Source organism: Lepeophtheirus salmonis, chromosome 9, assembly GCF_016086655.4.
Source record: "Lepeophtheirus salmonis chromosome 9, UVic_Lsal_1.4, whole genome shotgun sequence".
Taxonomy (NCBI): Eukaryota; Metazoa; Arthropoda; class Copepoda; order Siphonostomatoida; family Caligidae; genus Lepeophtheirus; species Lepeophtheirus salmonis.
This window is the reverse complement of record NC_052139.2, coordinates 6,776,650-6,796,154: the sequence shown is the minus strand read 5'-3', so window position 1 is coordinate 6,796,154 and position 19,505 is coordinate 6,776,650. Positions and strand designations below refer to the sequence as shown.

The 19,505-nt window shown below is 33.1% G+C and overlaps 5 protein-coding genes across 8 annotated transcripts; 1 reads left to right on the top strand and 4 right to left on the bottom strand.

Annotated features, from left to right (window-relative positions):
* Window positions 1-3,551: 3,551 nt before the first annotated feature.
* LOC121124198 (uncharacterized) lies at window positions 3,552-9,470 on the bottom strand. Of its 4 annotated transcripts, none has more exons than XM_040719333.2 (6): window positions 9,165-9,466; window positions 8,899-9,103; window positions 6,030-8,371; window positions 5,730-5,907; window positions 4,777-4,932; window positions 3,552-4,013 (listed from the first exon to the last, which is right to left on the bottom strand). In XM_040719333.2, exons 1-6 carry the CDS (start codon window positions 9,375-9,377, stop codon window positions 3,811-3,813), a joined length of 3,297 nt encoding a protein of 1,098 aa, XP_040575267.1. In that variant the 5' UTR covers window positions 9,378-9,466; the 3' UTR covers window positions 3,552-3,810. The 4 variants fall into 4 exon arrangements, with proteins under 4 accessions (XP_040575267.1, XP_040575268.1, XP_040575269.1 ...); XM_040719334.2 differs by having other exon boundaries at window positions 9,180-9,466; XM_040719335.2 differs by having other exon boundaries at window positions 8,807-9,103; window positions 9,180-9,462.
* Window positions 9,471-9,943: 473 nt separating this feature from the next.
* On the bottom strand, window positions 9,944-11,906 carry LOC121124679 (dynein regulatory complex protein 10). Its single transcript, XM_040719860.2, has 5 exons — window positions 11,734-11,906; window positions 11,303-11,669; window positions 10,707-11,211; window positions 10,429-10,637; window positions 9,944-10,359 (listed from the first exon to the last, which is right to left on the bottom strand). The coding sequence occupies exons 2-5, from the start codon at window positions 11,504-11,506 to the stop codon at window positions 10,117-10,119; spliced, it is 1,161 nt and encodes a 386-aa protein (XP_040575794.1). The 5' UTR covers window positions 11,507-11,669; window positions 11,734-11,906; the 3' UTR covers window positions 9,944-10,116.
* A 904-nt stretch (window positions 11,907-12,810) lies between these two features.
* LOC121124536 (uncharacterized) lies at window positions 12,811-15,005 on the top strand. The gene is made up of 2 exons (XM_040719696.2): window positions 12,811-13,038; window positions 13,117-15,005. Exons 1-2 carry the CDS (start codon window positions 12,894-12,896, stop codon window positions 14,787-14,789), a joined length of 1,818 nt encoding a protein of 605 aa, XP_040575630.1. The 5' UTR covers window positions 12,811-12,893; the 3' UTR covers window positions 14,790-15,005.
* On the bottom strand, window positions 14,878-16,640 carry TfIIFalpha (transcription factor IIFalpha). Its single transcript, XM_040719697.2, has 2 exons — window positions 15,906-16,640; window positions 14,878-15,828 (listed from the first exon to the last, which is right to left on the bottom strand). Exons 1-2 carry the CDS (start codon window positions 16,638-16,640, stop codon window positions 15,043-15,045), a joined length of 1,521 nt encoding a protein of 506 aa, XP_040575631.1. The 3' UTR covers window positions 14,878-15,042.
* Window positions 15,907-18,222, bottom strand: LOC121124538 (beta-1,3-glucosyltransferase). Its single transcript, XM_040719698.2, has one exon. It carries the CDS (start codon window positions 18,220-18,222, stop codon window positions 16,759-16,761), a length of 1,464 nt encoding a protein of 487 aa, XP_040575632.1. The 3' UTR covers window positions 15,907-16,758.
* Window positions 18,223-19,505: the final 1,283 nt, after the last annotated feature.

Genomic DNA, 19,505 nt, shown 5'->3' with positions numbered 1-19,505 from the left:
TTGAAATATCCTGGATTGATCATAATACAGAAAGTCAGTTAATGACAGATAATTATAACAGAGCATTGGGTATCTGGAAAAAGGTTATAAATAAAACGGATTTGCGGAAAAAATTTCAACGCAATTACAAAATAAAAATCACCAAACCTACATTTTGACGAGTCGTCCTGTGTTAAAGCCTTAACGATTCACAACAAAATGTAGGATGACTTGTAATAAACGCTTCCATGCCCGATTAGAAAAATAGAAAACCTACATTAGATATATTACTGTTACCAGGTCCAACTTTATTACCAGAATTTGTTCAATTAACCTTGCATTAAAAAATGCACAAGTTTATTGCAACAATAGATATAACAAAAATGTTCCTTTCCATACGACTAAAAAATTAATCAGATATAGATATGTTAAGATTTCTTTCCAGCAATACTAATAAAAATCCTCCAGAGATGTATTGGTTTACCAAACTTCCATTTGAATGTGCACATAGTCCATATATGGCAAGTTATTGTCTCCAAGCTAATGTAAAACGATGAATAAAGGTATATCCAACAACAGTAGATATTATCTTGACAAAAATTTATATTCTGATTGGTGCTGATACTGAAAAGGAAACAATTAAATTAATAAAAGAAATCCATGTCACTCTTGAAAATAGTGTACTTCAAGGTAAGAAAATTACGGCCAATAGTCAAGTCATATTAAAAGCCATTGATAAAGATAAAACAGATTCCCCAGAAATAATTTCCATTTTGGGTCTTAAATTAGATCAAAAATCAAACAAATATAAATTTGATCCAAAATTTAAATAATTTGGCCCAAATGAAAAAGAGATCATTCTAAGTATCACTTGCAAGTCAGGTATTTCACAGACAAGGATATGTATCACTGTTTTTAATGAAATTCAAACAAAATTCTACCTATGCAATGGCACAACAAGACTTCTTGAGATTCTTCGGACTTTCAGTACTATAACTGATTAAAAATGAAGTAATACAGTTGAGTGACGTCATCAAGGACCGAACTGTATAAGCTTTATAACTAATATCTGGTTCTGAAGTAGACCATACCAAGATTGAACTGGACGAGATTGTAGTCTTTCGTCCTAAATTTGACAGACACAACAGTAGTTATTAGTACCTTATTTTGTTTCCGTTTACATATTTTTTAATTAATGATACTCCAAATACGTAATTTGGATCCAATCTAATTTAAATGTATCTTCTATTAATTTTATTAATTGAATATTTACAGTGGAAGATTACATCAAGTGTTTATGTGTTGAAGGTTCAGACCTACATTATTTATTTAGATTTTTTAAATATCATCGCAGTTTGCGGGAACTATTTATTTTAGGTAGCGTAGGCATATTATCAGGACAATGTTCTTATTAACTTATGTATTTAATGATATATATTTAAATAAAGTAAATAACACTTTCAAAATAATTTATAATATCTATCTATGACTTTAGCAATAACCCCAGAAACTTGATCTAAGAAAAAGATATGAGTTGCGGATTCATTTTTAACAATGTGTGTATTTAGTTAAAGCTTATATTAAAAAAAAGTACGTGCATTATATAAAATGAAAAATATTATGTGACTTTAGATGAGATTTAGAAACAAGTGTGTGTAGCTAAAGAGCGTTCTAGAGACTAAATTACTCCCTGACTCATCGACAATGTTAGATAGAATATGTCATTAATCATTGCGGTATATAGAAATTAAAAAACAAACAAAAACAACAACAACTAAATACGAGTTAACAAAAAACGATAAAGTTTTATTCTAATACGAGAGGAAAATGTACACATCTATTTTTCACACATTGATTTCTTTGTGATTAATGATTAAGCACTTTCGCCCAATTTTTCATCCACTTTCTTCAATGTATTTACCAAAATGATTGTTAATTTACTTTTACCATCTGCAGTTATTTTTTCCATACCTTTCAACTAGAATGATACTGTTTCATTAATACCATCTACATTACACACCTCCTTTTTTAGCTCAATAAGACGACCTTTAACATCAATCGGGAATTTGGTATAGAAACAAGCCTGACCCAAACTAAATCTAGGGTTTGCTCCAGCTATTTCATGCTCCTTGATCCCAAACATTATTGCTATATCATATAAATCAATATGCTTCAAGAAATCCGTCTTAAAGATTTTACTTTCATAATTTTCAATTACAAATACGAAGGTTTCCCACTTGAAGTCGCTGTACGGATTAATATCAAAATTCCTATAATTATTCATATTACTCTTGACAACATTTGAATGTTTCCTTCTTTTAGTAGAAAGAGTTACTATGTTCCATGGGCATTTCAAGCTTTAAATGCCCATGTATATTCTTATCAGGTGGCTCACCCGGTGATACATCAGCCACATCAATCAATTCAAGAAGAAGTTACCTGATACGCTTAACGGTGTGAATAAACAAATAAATACGATGACAATGCAAGAATCTTTTTTTACGATCTCAAAGGACTCCGAAAGGCACCAAAAGTTCCACAATCCCCTGTTGGATCAACTAATGGACCCCACTTAAGCCCTTGGTGTTGTTGGCTTTAAAAATATGAATTAAATTTCCCCAGAAAGTCTGTGACTGAATTAAATTAATTTCATGCCTATCACAATAGTCAACACAACCGCACACGACAAAAATACATAAATTGGGTTTTTTTAATTATTGTTCTGGAATAAATGAGGTAGTTTAACATTTGATTCAAATGGACAAACATAAGTTATGAATTACATTACTTCAAATGCATCCCCCCCCTCATGTGTCCGTGGAATGGACAGGCTCATACTTGTGCCCTAAATGCATAGTAATTGTAAGTAAGACTGAAACCCAAAATTTCGTCAATATGGGTTCAAAATAAATAATTATACGTTTGTTGAAATTATATAGATTGAGAAGTAACGATTGAAACGTTTCTATGATTTTTATTCTTGTATAATTAAAATTTTAATAAATTTTGCGATAATTATATAATAGAATTGATCAATTTATATGAAAAAATCAAGTTGTTATTAATAGCGATCGATCACTCTAAAAAAGCTAAACAGACTGGAGTACAATCAGACCGGTATTAATGAATTTTGTCATTCCTAGCTAAGATCAGTTATTAACGGTCTTAACTATATAGATATATATTCTTTATGTCTTAAACGATAACTATAAAAGCTGAAATGAAATAGTTAGTAACTGCTTCATTTCAGTTGTTGAAGTTTCATTACGATATATATTTTTTGTTTTTTAATATTCTTCAATCCTAGCAAAGAGTTAAGAAAATAAAAAAAAAACCTAGCTGGCACCTATGAACCGACAAATGGAACCGTTGAATGGGGGGATCGGACTGATTAAAAAAAAAACAAAGACCAAAAGGCGGGTAGAGAGACTTATTATAAAACCAGTCCTAGAATTAATCCATCACTAATTATTAATAAATAAGTTACTTAGATTTAAATTAAATTAAAATCAAGTTTCCCCAGTATGCACACAAAATTTAAAATATTGGTAATATTAAATAAATGCAAGAAATAATGTCACATAGGTTTATGAATAAAAAAAATATATATAAATAGTATAACTTTTTAACACATATTCAAATTAAATAAAGAGACAACACAAGATTAGTTTCACAAGTGGTCTGAAATAATAATATATAGAATATACAAGCACTAAGAGACTACATGATAGATGGTATGTATATAATTTATAAGTTCATAAGATTTGTACAATAACTTAATATAAAACAAAGAATGAATTTAAAACATAAAAATTTATCGGATCATGATATCTATTTCAATGCAAAAGTCTTAAAATCTAATTCATATTTTAATAAACCTGAAAGAAGAAATTCTTTCGAAACAACCATAAAGCCCGCTTGAATATGTTTTTTGTATAAAATATGATCTTTAGGACAAGAAATTATTATAATTTTATCCACTTGTTTTTTCCGAACATCTCTAATGAATTTTCCCCCCGAGCATTCAATTATACCTGAAAGTAACACAATGATCATTCGAAATTGTATAATAATTAAGATATATAAACAGAGTTGTATAAAATATGATCTGCCAGTATGAAAACATAAAAGAAACTGAAAATTAACGTGATTCCCTGACAATTTAGAGAATGTTTGGTAGAAAAGCATCTTAGCTTTCCAGTCGTTTTATTAGATCACCTCCAAGCAGAAGTGACATGAAGGAAATAAACATAAATTCCACTCTCTATATACTGGGGCGTCCGCAGAGGGTGGACTGAAGGGGCTGTGGTCCTCTCCAAATTAAGGAATTTTTGCTTTTTACTAGAAAATTTAATATTTGAATTATTTTTTGTGAATAGCTGTGGATTTTTGAAATTTTTATACATAAAGTTAAAAATTGTAATGAAATTTTTTTACAAAAAATTTAATTTCCATTTTTTTTATAAAAAAAATATTATAATAATAATACTAATAATAAGCCTGTAGACACCCTTTATATAGAAAGGACATAATGACTGGAATTACTCCGATGTCGATCCTCAATTCTACTCAAAGTCTAACAAGAACTTAGAATTACAACTTGCAAGCTAATTCTCATTGTTACGCTTCGTCTTTCATGAGCAAATGCTTATTACTATTCACTTAGATGTTCCCATCTCAAGAATTAAATAATAATCATAACGGCTTTAGAAGATAAAAAATCATGTTCATGTTGCAACTATAAAAAGGTTCTTGCTCGTTCTATGTCATATTTTACGCAACTCTATATGTACATACTTTTCAACTGAGCTGGTCGTGGGTCAACGGATTTAGTGACGTAAAATTCTAATTCCGAAAGAAGTGGTTTCTTTTCCGCTTGCCTTAAAGTAGAACTTAAGACAAATGAGTATTGTCTTTGAAATTCTTCATCGTAGATGAGATACTTCCAAGGATCTATAAGTAAGTTAAAATATATAAACATAGATAATTAAAAAAAATGAAACCTATCAATATAGAGTATTTTCATGTGATGTCAACATTGTTGATGCCGGCCATTTTGGAGGTCTAAACAACCAAGTTTTCTTACAATAAAAACCCTTTTCTCATAAATATTAAGGAAAAAAATTATCTATTGAATATCAAAATGAGACCACTAAGGTTAAGGACTTAAACCTCACAGCCTATTAAACAAATATTCCTCTAATGCCTAGTTTTAATATGTATTTGATTCTAAAATGTATTAAAAATATGTTATTTCATCATTAAACAATCATATTTCTATATTGTAGATAAAAGATATTTTTCTCTAATAATCAAACATATATCGTCCCTAACCGATCAAAAAAAATTGTACAAATCTAACCTCTTTTTTAAATTTGTAGTTCATAATACTTTAATTATATTTAAATATCAGGGTTTATCATTACATTAAGCAGTATTCAATGCAAGTGTTAAGTGGTTATTTATTCATAAAGCCATTGGATGGAGTTTTTATCAAAATCTTTTATTGGATATTTTTCAATTTTATAAATTAAAAATGTCAACTTTGAGCGCCCAAGTTGCTTAGTCCTTCAATTATTATGCAATTTATGGCATCAATGAAAATGCTTTATATATGTAATGCAATAAAAAAAATGGGATGAAGAAATTGGAGGGAAATCAACTTGGTACAAGATTTAAAAATATATAAATGATTGTCGTTTAATAAACTTTAAGAATAATATTTAAAATGATAAAGAAGAGATACTAACCAAGAAAATACATTGCTTCCTTTGAGCGTAATAAATAATTTCGATCCACGATTGGAACACCTTTGCCAACCATAGACACCATTTTGACTGTGCGTCGTAATTTATCCATGACAATCAAATTACAGTCGTTGATGTTTTCTGTCACTGTGCCACCAAGCTCTTTTGCAATTTTCGTATCCTAATTTTTTTTTTTAAAGAGATCATTTTTAATCAAACAGCTAGCAAAAGCAATAGTAATCTATACCAAGGGAAAATTATAAAGATACTTGAAATTTTAAGTGATTAGATTAATAAACTTACAGTTTTTGTATCGTCAAATCCAGTAAACATTAACACGGGTTTAAATCTATGACGACTCCCACTTCTTGTAGAATCTTCCTTTTGAAGGGTTTTATTTTTTAAATCATTCCTGGTACTTTGTCTTTTTTTAGTTGAAGATTTTTCTGTATGAGGCTCAACTTTTATTTTATTATCATTTACTTTGGAACCTACACCACGACATCTCTTTCTTATAGGTTCATCCTTGATAACTGGAATACTTTTTCTTTTAGGTTCATCCTTGATAACTGGAATACTTTTTCTTTTAGGTTCATCCTTGATAACTGGAATACTTTTTCTTTTAGGTTCATCCTTGATAACTGGAATACTTTTTCTTTTAGGTTCATCCTTGATTACTGGAATACTTTTTCTTTTAGGTTCATCCTTGATTACTGGAATACTTTTTCTTTTAGGTTCATCCTTGATTACTGGAAGAGTTTTTCTTTTAAGTGACTCATTAGATGTCACTTCATTAGGCACTTGATCAGTTTTCTTAAGTCGAGAGGATCTTCTGCTGGGAACTGTTACTTCATCGATAGTATCACTTTTTCTTTTGTTAGGTCTTTTTTTAGGTGGCATAGAGTTATTAATATCACTTGAGCTTTCATCAGATATCAAACTGAACTTTTTTTTAGTCGCCCTTCTGGTTCCAACACTTCCTAGGGCAATAGAAGTATCATCTTTAACCATGAATTCAGTTTTAACTTTTGAAACATTTTTACTGGAATTCATGGGTTTATCTAAAGCAGTTTGGTTATCTTCTATCTCAACTTTAATATGGCTAGTATTAAATTTATATTTTCTACTTTTCCTCGAGGAGCGAGTTCTCTTAGATATATTCATATCGTCAGTTTTTAATGATACATTTTTGGATGAATCAGTATCCATAAAACTATGTTCACACTCGTTAATATACTTGTTAAATTGAGGAACCATATGTGGCAGAAAAGAGATTAAAAAATAATGAATATTGTGCTCAAGTTCTTCATTACAAATACTTTCCCTAGGATGGCTTTCTGCGTCCTGTGAGGAACTTTTATTTACGTGAACCAGACCTTCTTCCAACTCGGCACTTTCAATCATTAAACTTTGGCTCAAAGGGAAAGGATCATACACTTTTTGATTAGAGTCATTCAATACGCATTTTATAACCTTTGAAGGATCACTTTTTTGTTTAATCTCTTTGAGATTAATGGTACTAGAAAATTGAGGTGATTGTGAACGTACTAACTTCAGTTCAATCTCTGGAATATCCTTCATATTTTGAAGGGATGTCTTTGTTTGATAGGAAGTCGAATTTGAATCCAAAGTACGTGATTCGCTACATTCATTTAACTTGTACTCGTGAACATGATGTGTAACAAAAGAGTTGAAATATTTAAAGGATGTACTTTCATTTAGGTATGGTTCCAAAATAGATAGACCATTAACTAAGCTATGTTTGTACTTTTCAGATGAATTTGACTTAGCATCCTTTTCGTCAGAAATTTCAACGGATGAATCTATTAAATCTTCTTTTGATCCATTAACGCTATCGGAATTAGTTCTATTCTTACATTTAGAAAATTCAAAATTATCAGTCTGAGATTTCCTGATTTGAGAAATATTACTTTCAACAATACTTGAGCTGTCTAAATATTCCCATTCATTGTTATCTTTTTCTAATACATCACTGTCAATTGTGTCTTTGGTTTCATCGCTAACAGGAGAAATTCTTTCCGAAATTTGAGAACAATCATTCCCATCAAGGAGTTCTTGAGTCGACAAAAGAAGAGGTTCACTATCCGACAAATTGCTAACTTGTTCAATTGGTGTTTCGTTTGAATATTTAACTGGAGACTGATCATCTTGAGAAAATATATCATTCAACACATCATCCATGTCCGATGCCTTCTTGGAGAATTTCAGTTTAATGATATCCTCATTTTTGGAACCATTATCTTCTGTGTCATTTTCTCCAGTATTCACATCATCAAATTTTTGAGTTGGAAGAAAGAATAAACCAGTATCATCCTTAAGTTCACTTTTACTGTTACCCTTCATGCTTTCATCAAAGGTATCATCCTCCGAAATAGCAGTACTATTGATAAATTCTGTCAAATTTTGCGTTTCGGCATTCAGCACAGATGAACCACCAGTAGGACCTTTTTGAGTCGCCATTATAATTGACACGTCTGTATCATTGCATGACTCATTTATTAAGACTAATGGAGAACTCTGTGAGGCCGGAATGAATGACTTATCGTCATCAAAAATAATCGGACGACGCTTTTTGACCACAAGAGGTGTTTCTGGTATCAACAAAGGAGACTTTTTAACCGTCTCTGTAATAATAAAATAAAAAAAAATATAACGACAAAATGCTATAAAAATATAGGTACAAGAATGGGGTATCGAATCCAAACTCAATCAATAAGTTTGAGTATATGTAGAAATTCATATTTTTTTTTAAATTTTGAAATAAAAAGTTTAACTATTATAATGGAAAGATTCAGATATTTTCCTCTAATTATCCTACTTTTCTCGTCCTTATTTGATCAACAAAAAAAAAAAATGTAAAGATTTAGACATTTCATAGTGATTTTCAGTACATATTACTCTGACTTAATTTAAATATTACTCTTATTATTGGCATCAACTAGTATTTAATACAAATGTCAAGGTGTTTTTATTTATAAAACCATTTAATGGAGTTTCATCAAGATTTAATCGAAATGTGTCCAATTTATGTAGTAAAAATATCAACTTTAAGCCCTTACGATGGCTTCTCCTTCAATTTTGAGGGAATTTACATATGAAGTAGGTGACAAGGACCAATACGGATTTAATAAAAGACTGTAAAAGGAATTGCCTGTAATAATAGGAGGCTTGGACCCTTGATGAATATAAGCTCTGATATCCCCAAATTTAAGAAGTTCATCTCCTTGAAGAGTGTATCGTATGTGAGGTTGAAGCCTTGAAGAGTTCTTCCATGTTTTATTGGCTGAGCCCAAGTCTTCAAGAGTGACAAGGCCATTGTCTTCCAGCACAATCTGAGCATGAACCCGCGACACAGTCTAAAGTAGAATCAATAAGTACATCAATCATGGATAAGATATCCTATCTCGAATTAATTACATCTTTTCTACTCACTGGGTGATCCAAATGCACTGAAACGCGATCCTTCTCTCGACCCACTTTATTGAATCCAGGAGACAAATCCACGTAGCGAACATCCAGTCCGGATGCTGACATGTAAATCTCGAGATAAAAACACATTTGAGTGAAGATCCCGTCCATTTCTTCCTCCTCCTCTTCATCATCATAATTTAAAACTTGTGTACATTCCATTTTTAATTTTTATATTACGAATTTTAAAAAATATTTTAAAGAAGGAATTTTTTTCCCGTATTTGATAAATAATAAAAATTCAATTGAATTGTTATTGAATTGTTTGGAAGGGATTGGGCGCAATTCAATCCTTTGAATGTCCCGGCAAAATAAATTGTAAATATTTATAACTACTCACTCAACCTCGTATTTCGATACGACATCACATAAATAATTCTTAAATATATTAATGAGTTAATAAGTAAGTCTATGCAGTAAATATGATGATTGATGGGCCATGAATAATTATATAATCTGAATAAAATTAATTAAATCTTATAGGGGTTTAGTTCAACTCATAAAAATGAGCTAAAGTACTCTGGCTTATCAAATAATTTTTTTTTTCTAGCTGTTAGAAGATTTTTTTATTCTTGAGGAGTAACGTTGAAGTGTCTTCGTTGGAGTGTGCACATGATAAATGGAGAGTAACACGCAAGGATTTGTTGCGGAGTTATCTTCAATATTTTTATAGCAAAAAAAAAATGTTCGATGAAGCCTAATAACTCCGAGCAATGCCGGATACTATCACTATTTAGTATTTATTGTTACATCTCAAACTTTATTATAATCATTACTATACAATATTTAATTAATAATGTTGGACATAATATCAAACATTTTGGTACATAAAAATCTGTCATCCATTCCCACTGATATATAATTATTCGCTTATTATATCATGATTAATCAATTTGTATCCTCAATTACCCTTCTTTTTGCCTTTTCGTTTCTTACTTTTCAAAAGTTGTCTCGTTTTGTATGTTCTCCATGCTCGTTGAATTACTTTAGCTGCGATATGTCGTCTAATGTTCAGCAATTCCTGATTTATTCGCTCTTCTTCCTCTTTGGCAATGCGTCTCTCAATATCAACTTTTTGACCTTCAAGGATTTCAAGCTCTCTGTTTGTGGTTTCCAATTGACTCTTCTCTATTTCATAGGCCTTCTACTTGTAAAAAAATATATTTTTTAATTAAAAAAATTCGAAATATGATTAATTAAATGCATAACTTACTAAAATCGACTCTATTTCACGATGCCTCGTGAACATTTTCTCATCATAGCTATCAATCATAGAGAGGACTTCGTCCTCTAGGCGGTTTATGTAAGCTCTTAATTCATCTTCAATGATGATATGTTCCTTGGTGTTCTCCACTAATTCACTTTTAAAGACCTTAATATCTTCCCTCAATTCATTCATTTTCCCTTCAGAGTTGGCAATCTCTTACCAATTACATAATTTAAGAAAGTAATTAATGAAATGATTTGTGACAATTTATCTATGATACATACCCCCTTGAATATTTTGAGAGGTTTGATCCTTAACGGATTGTATAAAGCTATTAGAGTCATCCATAACTCTTTTGATGCTAATTTCTAAATCATTTACACATTTCTCTTTTTCTTCACCCTGATCGGTACGGAACCGAAGATTCTCCTCGAGTTCTCCTCTCAACTTAGTACTTATTTTGGTATATTTTTCCTTAAGAAAAATATTCTCAACAGTTTCATTTGTGGATCGTAAATAGAAGGTGAATGGAGTTGTGATGCTCACAGAGTAGTAGTTCATTAACTCATTCAATGGGTCTAAGAAGGACTGTTTGAGCTCTAAAGATGAAGTTTTTGCCGTGTTAAAGCGCCTTTGCACAGATTCTTTAAGAATTTTATCATTGCGGATTCTGAGTAAAACATCATGGGCAGCAAGTGTGAACGACTTGATACTCTGTTCTTCGAATGAAAAGTTTCGAAAAGTCTCTTGAAATTTTTCGACCAACTTGTAGATTTTTGGATCAAGTTCCTTATTGAAGAGATTATACGAATAATTATTATTGAACCGAATATTATTCAAAAGTATGTATTCATATTAATATATGTGAAAGAAGAATTACTCGAATGTTTTCATTGACAATAAAGTACAGTAATGAGGATGCAATCCAACAGATTTCATGAACGTTTTCAAATATATTCTTTACTAAATTGGCTTCTGGAAGGATATCGCCAGATAAGGCGTCCTGTTTAAACTTCCCAAGGGGTGCTACACTAAATTTTCGAAATGTTGTTGCTAAGATTTTGGTTTTACTACTTTTAGGCATGGTTTATCGTATTGTAACAACAGCTATAACCTATGAATGTCTCCAATAGTCACCATATGAAGAATTCGTTGTTCTAAAATAATTATTTCGAGAGACTCGTGGATCATAAATGCGGGAGTGGGATCCCTGACCATTCAAATGGTGATTCTTTACTTCTTGAGTCCTAAAAATGATAAAGCAATATTATTACAGTGATCTGTAATTATCTCACGAGGAATAGAATTTACTTGTTGCTAATGGAAATGGGTGTCGTGGTTATTATTGGAAGTGGATTACTAGATTGAAACGACTCTATTCTCCGTCTAATATTTTCTAATTCATCATTCCGAGGGGTTTGAACATCAATTAAATATTTCTCTGCGATTTCATCCATAGTGGCCAAGTTATTAAATCAATACTTGTAGTACGAAAGGCTGAGGCAGGTTCTCAACCTTTTTTAATCACTATGTAGATATTTATTCAATATTACACCTTGGTTTTAAATATATATTGTGTACAAGTTGCAAAAAAAAAAAAAATTGTATGAATAATTTTAAATGAAAGATTTACAATATTTGGGATGATGATAATGCAAAAATTGAATTTTTTAATGGATGATTGACATATTAGTGCTCCAATTTTTAACTATTGTGCCCGTAGAAGACTAGGATAACTTATTTTATAAAAAAATATATAATCAGAATGTATAAAAAATTTATAAAGTTCAATTCCCAATTCCAATTAGACTCATTGGATCTCATTTCATTGGATTTTATCAAAACAAATCTCGCAAGAATGATCTTCTTTATACAAAAATTGAGCGTGGGTTATAAATTTTTGTACTGTTCGACAAATATTTGTGAATTTTTACCAACAATTTTTTCTAATTACTTCTTTGGGTCCGTTGCAAATTACACATAAAGTCCACAAAATTAATCTTCATAATAAAAGAAAGATAAATTATGATTGGAAGGGGAGATATCTTGCCCAATATAAGTATTTTAAATCAAATAAAGTTTATAAACTATAGCTATAATTACTGGGTATCTGAACTCATCCCACAAATTTGAATAATAAGACTATAATTGACTCAATAAATATGTCTATTAAATATCGGGCTAGCTGTAAGTACTATTAATAATGTAAGATATGAAATAATAAAATGCCTAAATAGCGATTTTATTTTTCTTAATTTTAATTCAAGATTGTTTTTATGTTGACGTACCACATTTATGTAGCTCATTGTTAGATCCTATTGGCTTATAAATTCATTTTGAACGAATGAAAACAACTCTGACGTCATATGACGTTTAAAAATTCAATATTTTTTATTCCTCACCTCTGTTTTTAATCATTCATCACTAACGGCAACCACTTTTTTAAATCTAGGACGACGATTAGGAATAGAATGAGGAGTCCGTCTAAGCATGTGATTCGTCCAAGTCCTGGAGAATTGGAAAGAAAGTTGGAGGAAGAGCATGCACGACGTCGCATAGAGCGATTGTCTCAGGCCCGAAGTCAATCTTATTCTTGGGGACGGGATGTGGCCCGGAGTAAGTTTAGTTAAATTGCGCCTTTTATTTACAAAGTTACTGCAGGGATGATTAATGGATTTTGTGTCCGTCTTTTAGATTCCAAGTCCTTATGCGAGAAGGAATGCAGACGGAACTCGAAAAACATGTCTCGACATCGTATCAATGAAAAATTGATGAAATTAGAGGTCCTTGAGTCGCAAGAGAGCGCTTTTCTTGCCAATGTTGGCCTTGGACGAGATAAGGCACTCCAGGAAATTGAGTTGGGCAATGAAAAGGCATGTATGTCACGACAATATCGTAGCAAAGCTCAAATAAGGGGCTCTGCAGCCCTTGAACAAGAAGTGAACACTAGAAAATTAAGCGATCTCCTTTCTAAAAAACAGACTGATATGAAAAAAACAGCCTTACTCAATGAGAAGCTTCGTTCTCAAAGGGTCATCAAGAAGAAAAACACTAATTTCCTGGAATATGATGCCTCCAAAAGCACTCTCACCTCCAAATTAGTTCCACAATCCGAAATTGTGTCCAGTGATAAAGAAAACATTGTAATCATCCACAACTCCTTTTCTTCGAGCAAGTGTAATGGTTATGATCAAGCTCAAAAAGAGTTCTCTTCTGCTCCTCCTCCCCTTCCTCGCCCAGTCATTCATTCTAAAGACTCATTCAGACTTAAAAAGCTTCAACAAGAGATAGCCATGAAGGTGAAAAGAGCCAAAGAGGAGTTTATGAACTTGGAAGAGTCTACAAGTGTCACTCAGGATAAAAACTATCCTCCTATTGATACTCGAGTGATTCGTGAGTACCCATTGGATACGGGGGATTTGCCGGATGGAAATATTCATGATAACGATGGCATTTATGAAGACTTGAATCAAATTGTTTTTGAATTTCCAATCAAGGAAAAGGAGAAGAAAGTTCCTAAATTACCTAAGGAGGACACAGTTTCTTCTTCTACTCTTACACCCAGTGAAAACATGAGTGACTCTTCTTCTGGTTGTCCTTTACCCATGATAAGAGATAACATTAAAGACCCGAAGAGTGAAAATAATAGCCCATTTGACGTTATTAAAATAAATATTGCTGAAACTTCGTCTTCAACTCTGGAGTCTTCTCATGATCAACATTCTATCGCGTCAAAAGTATTTGAGGACTCTTCCACTGCCAGCTCAACTTTATTTACATCTACCTCTGATCCAATAGCTGATCAATTAAGGGAATACATTGATAAATGTCTTAATATGAAGAGAGAAGAATTGAATGAACTTTCATCCCTGACTCATTCTTACTTGGATAACTCGTCCTCCGTCAACACAACCCCTCCTACTTCCATATTGAGTTGTAAATCAAACAAGAAACTCGTAAAAAAGCGTCCAAAGTCTGTTCGATTTAGCTCTTCAACATCGACGACGGATGAAGAGGACTCTCGCATAGAAATGCATCCAAAGAAGTTATCAAATGATCCCAGGATCCACTCTCAATTAGATTCCATTTCTGAAGGATTCTTATCCATCTCGGATAGTTCAAAGGAAGTAATAACGCCACTGAGCTCTAAAATCATCTCCCTCAAAGACAAGATCTTCAATATGGAAATCCCGGTTCTTCCGAAGCGAACTTTAATACATCCTGAAAAATTTGAGTCCTCAAGTACATTTGTCTCCTCTAGTATATTCTTTAGTACGGACATTGATGAAAAAGTATCAAGGAACAACTCCTTAGAAAACGATGATAACCATTCCTCAATCACGAGCTGCTACCTTAGTTCTTACTAAAAGTACTATATCCTAATTTGTCTCAAGACAAGTATTTAAACATTGAATACATCATGATGTAACCTCACTCCATTGAGTTTTAAATCCATTAAAAATATAGTTGATTTTATTTTTCATCAAACAATACTATAATAATTATAATTATAAGGATAATATCAAAAATTGAGACAATTTTCTATTTGCGATAAAAATAAATATACTAAATATATATATATATATATATTGGTGTATATAATAAATAATTGAAAACCTATTATTTATCAGGTTTAAGAGATAAATACATAATCCCTTTGGTTTTAGAAGTAATTGGTTTCACTTTCTTCAATACATTAACGAGAAGAGGCATAAGCTCTTCACTACTACTATCTTGAAAGCGCTTCGAATGGATTTTCTTGACCAATTCCGTTGTGGTCATGGGCTTACGAGCCAAGTACCTCCTCACATCCTCTTCTAGTGCTGCCTCTGATCCCGAGAGAGGACTTACAATACTGGAAGAACTGGATCCAAAAGTCTCTAATCGCGATTTCTTTTGAGCAGGCTCAAGGCCAGGATCTAATATATTATCAATAATGGACTTCCTTTTATCCACTTTGGCTTGTTTATCACTTCCGTTAGGAGTAGGGCTGGATGAGCGGGAACTATTGGTGCTCTGTTTTCCATCTTTTTTATTGCCAGACCCCTTCTTGTCTTTTTTCTTTTTTTTATCTTTTTTGGAGGTTCCTGCTTCATCCTCATTTTCTTCATTAACTTCCTCCTCTTTATCGGATTTCTTTTTGATTTCATCCTCATCTGAGCTTGATTCAGAATCCAGCATACGTGCAAGTCCTTGATCCTGATCAACTCCTTTGGCATCTGTCTTTTCCATCATTTCATTCTCGGAATCCGAACTCTCATCTGACATGTAATCCACTTCTCGGCACTCGTCGTCCCCATCATCGGAGTCCTCAAATGCTTCATTTTGAACATCTTCTTTGGAACGCTTCTTCTTTGTCCTTGAGTCTTTCCCTTTCTTCTTTTTTCCTTCATCATCGCTATCATTCTATTGTTGAAAGTAATTAACAAATATCCGCATTCGTCAGTCATTACACCGTCTTCATTATTTCAATTATTTCTTACCTTTTTCTTTTTTTCATCTTCAGAATCCGTTTCAAGCTCATCACCTTCCTCCACCCAATCATCCATATCGGATATCTTAAAAGCATTGTCCTTTTTACTACTCCTTTTTACAGACTTACTACCATCATCATCCATTTCTTCCTCTTCATCCTGCGCCGAACGAATCTTTTTATTCACCATGAGAGCCCAATGATTAAGAATTTTCCCTCTCTCTGCGAACTTTTCTTCAGCTTCTTCAGAATTCAGGGTTTTGTAAGTTAAAATGGGAGTAAAATTGTACCAATCTGAAATGGGGTGTGCTTCAAAGGCCCCATCCTGTGCATGGGTAAAAACGTAGTAAGTCGTGTTTTCGGCAACTCCCCCTTCTCGGATTCCTCTGTAGCGCCTTCCAGTTTTTTTATCTCCGACCCTGATCAACCAGGGTTGATCCTCAGGCTTGTACTTTTTTTTGTTATACCCATATTTTTTCCTTCGAGCCTCCTCTTTTTGTTCTCTACCAAATTCAGAACCTGCACCATACTTAGGCATTTCTGCTTCAGCGGCCTTGGATGCTTTTTGATTGTTTTCACGAACCATACGAACAGTTCCTTGTGCCCATTTAGTGAAGTCTATATTTAAAGATGCGTTGAATTTCATGACATGATGAGACTTTCTAGAGTTTCTAGGGGGTACACGAACAATAAATTCAGATACTTCTTCTTCCATACTCCCCGACGAAGCTCCGTTATTGGCCATTTTCGAGGATTTTTTCCTGAAGAAAATATAATATTATTAACAATTAATCATAAATCATTCATTTATTTAAAAAAAAAAGTATGTGTGGTGTATATATTTCTAGAAATGATAACAAATATCATAATTCTTGATGAGAATGTAAACTCTTCAATTGAGATTGTCTAATGTCTTCATCGGCACTAGCGAACCAAGTATTGTAGATTTTAACAGGATCAGTATTAATAAACTTGTGGAAGGAAACAGGTTCTTGGTGAAGGAGTAACTTTTCGTCATAATCTTCTGGACGGGCTTGATGGAATCCCGGATGATGTATAACAGGCGATCCAATATTACTCATACACGATCCTAAATGCATGTCATCAGGATAATCCGGCTTGATACAATTGCAATACTCTGGATTGGAGAACATTTTCCTCGTGGCTCCTCGACTAAAAACCATACCACCTCCTCCAGTGATATAATCGTAGCCATATTCCCCAGTGGTAACACGGAATCCATATCTTTGGCCAAGAGATATTGGCTTGGAGGAATCATAGCATGCAAGGATTTGTCCAATTTTTTTAACACTAAGGATTGTGTCGTCATCCGCAATGACAAGCCATTCATAGGTCGTGTTGGTATTAAAATGCTTAATAATAGAGGATGTCTTTTGGCAGTGTCCATTTTGAGTATTGATAATATCAGGTAGAACTGTTGTTGGAATGGAAGAATCCCTTTTTTCACTCGCATATATGATATTAGGAGCTACTTTGCCCCAAGTATCGAGGATGATCGGTAAACGAGTTGAGTGGAATGATTCTGTTGTTTTAACAGCAAAAAGAGTCTTATCTAGGATATTACCAAGTGGACAGATTTGAGATGGAATTGAGTAGGTAGCACAAGGGTTCGTGGATGGCCTTAAACAAAATAGGGGTGAATGTATGAGTAAAGGCCCTTCCGCTGAAGGAGTTCCTTCTGGGTCATCCTCATCCAAACTGTCCAGATGAGAGTGATGTATAACATTGGCAAGTTCATAAAGGGGATCAATGGAAAACGTGTTTGGGAATTTCCCCATTTCAAGTCCATGTTTTGTGATTCTATTGGTCAAGTCCAGGACAAGGCGGAAAGAGAGTGCAAATCCGGAACCAAAGGCAGGATACTCCAAGCCTGGATTATCATAGTGATGAATCACGCTGTGTTCTGTATCTTTGAGAGCATTTCCCAGAAAGTGTGGATCATCAGGGGAGTAAGGACGGAGTAGGGGCACAAGCAAACTGGCGTTGAGGCGTGAACCTTCGCTTAAGAAGATGAACCAGTCGTAGTCTCCCTTGAACTCTTCGTGGAGAAGGGGGAAAAGAGGGAAGAAGGTCCATGCACCATGGAGTGGAGCCTCTCGACCCGTCACCATTATGTTTCCATCCCCATGAGCCACGTCCAAACCCTCTCTAGCCAATTCATCCTTCAGAGCTTCTTCCGTCTCCACAGCTAGTTGCCCATCATGTTCCTGGCTCATGAGAACAAAGACCATGCGTGAGAGTTCTTCAGCCGGATCCCCAGAAACTCCACAGGCAAGGATGGACAAAAGGAATAATAGTCCACGCATCTCTGACTCTAGGTAAAAAGTGAGAAAAGGATCCAATTTCAATTGGGAATCAAAATTAGGGTCATTTATAAAAAAAGAATCATAAGTCAACTCTTGACTCTACCTCTCTTCCGACATAAATCATTTTCATAGCCGCTTCATTCTCACAAATCAATTATAGATGAAGAAAATGAAATCAAATTATATATAAATAAATAGGTAATAATAGCCCGATGCAGAATCAAGAATGTCGATTGTAATGAAGCTGAGCAAGTATCGCAGCACTTAGCGGCTCCTCTTGCTCGCGATGACGTAGAATAATATGAAGATAAATAAACATTCAAGGCTAGTCAACTAGGTGGCGCTTCCATTTTGTTCCAAAATAGAAATATAATATCACTCTGTAGCTGAAGAAATTGCGAAGGCATGCAATATTCTCTAGCTATTATGCAGCTACTTTTTTATTTATAGCTCTCGCATATTCACCAATCGATCCTATATTATCGATTAAATTAAATATTATGTAGAATCCTTATTGTATGCCGTCAACACAAAATCAAGGAGGAATTATTTTTCTCAAAATTGATCCTGGATTGTATTCGTATTTCTCGACATATCTTACTCAATTTCTATCACTAAATTTTTCTTTCAACCAATAATAATATCTAAGGCAAGAGAGTATGAGAAAGCTCACGAAACCTACTACGAACAAACTCCTTCAACGGGTGAAGGAGGAAGAAATAAAATGATTTAGTTTAGCACTTTTTGTGAAAACAGTTCTCGTGATAAACTTTAGTCATCAAATTAACTACTTATAAGACAATATGAATGTTTTTTCACGGAACATTTCCGAATATACGGATGTGAGTCAACTCATAGTTCCGTTGAATTATATGTGTTCATGACATTGGGATATCCATCATATTCAGGGATTTCATCTCTTTAGAAAAGGTTTTTGCGCCTTACGCGATGAATATCATGTCATTTAATCCTTTAACACCCAAATCTGCTACTTCATCATCCATTGCTTCAAATACCCATCTATCCCTCTATATCTTGTATGGAATTGTTGTATACTATGATACTTCTATAATAACTGAGGATATGTTTGATCAAGAGGATTAATACTGGAATGAAATGTACAGTGAGGAACAAAGGGACTTGTGATCCTTCAATTGCATCTCTTCCATTGAAACTTCTTCCAAATTCTACTCTATTTCGTCTCCTAATATTCTTAGAAAACTTTTTCATTGATTTGAGTCCTTAAATGTTATTGATGTACATAACAAATAACTCAGTCATAT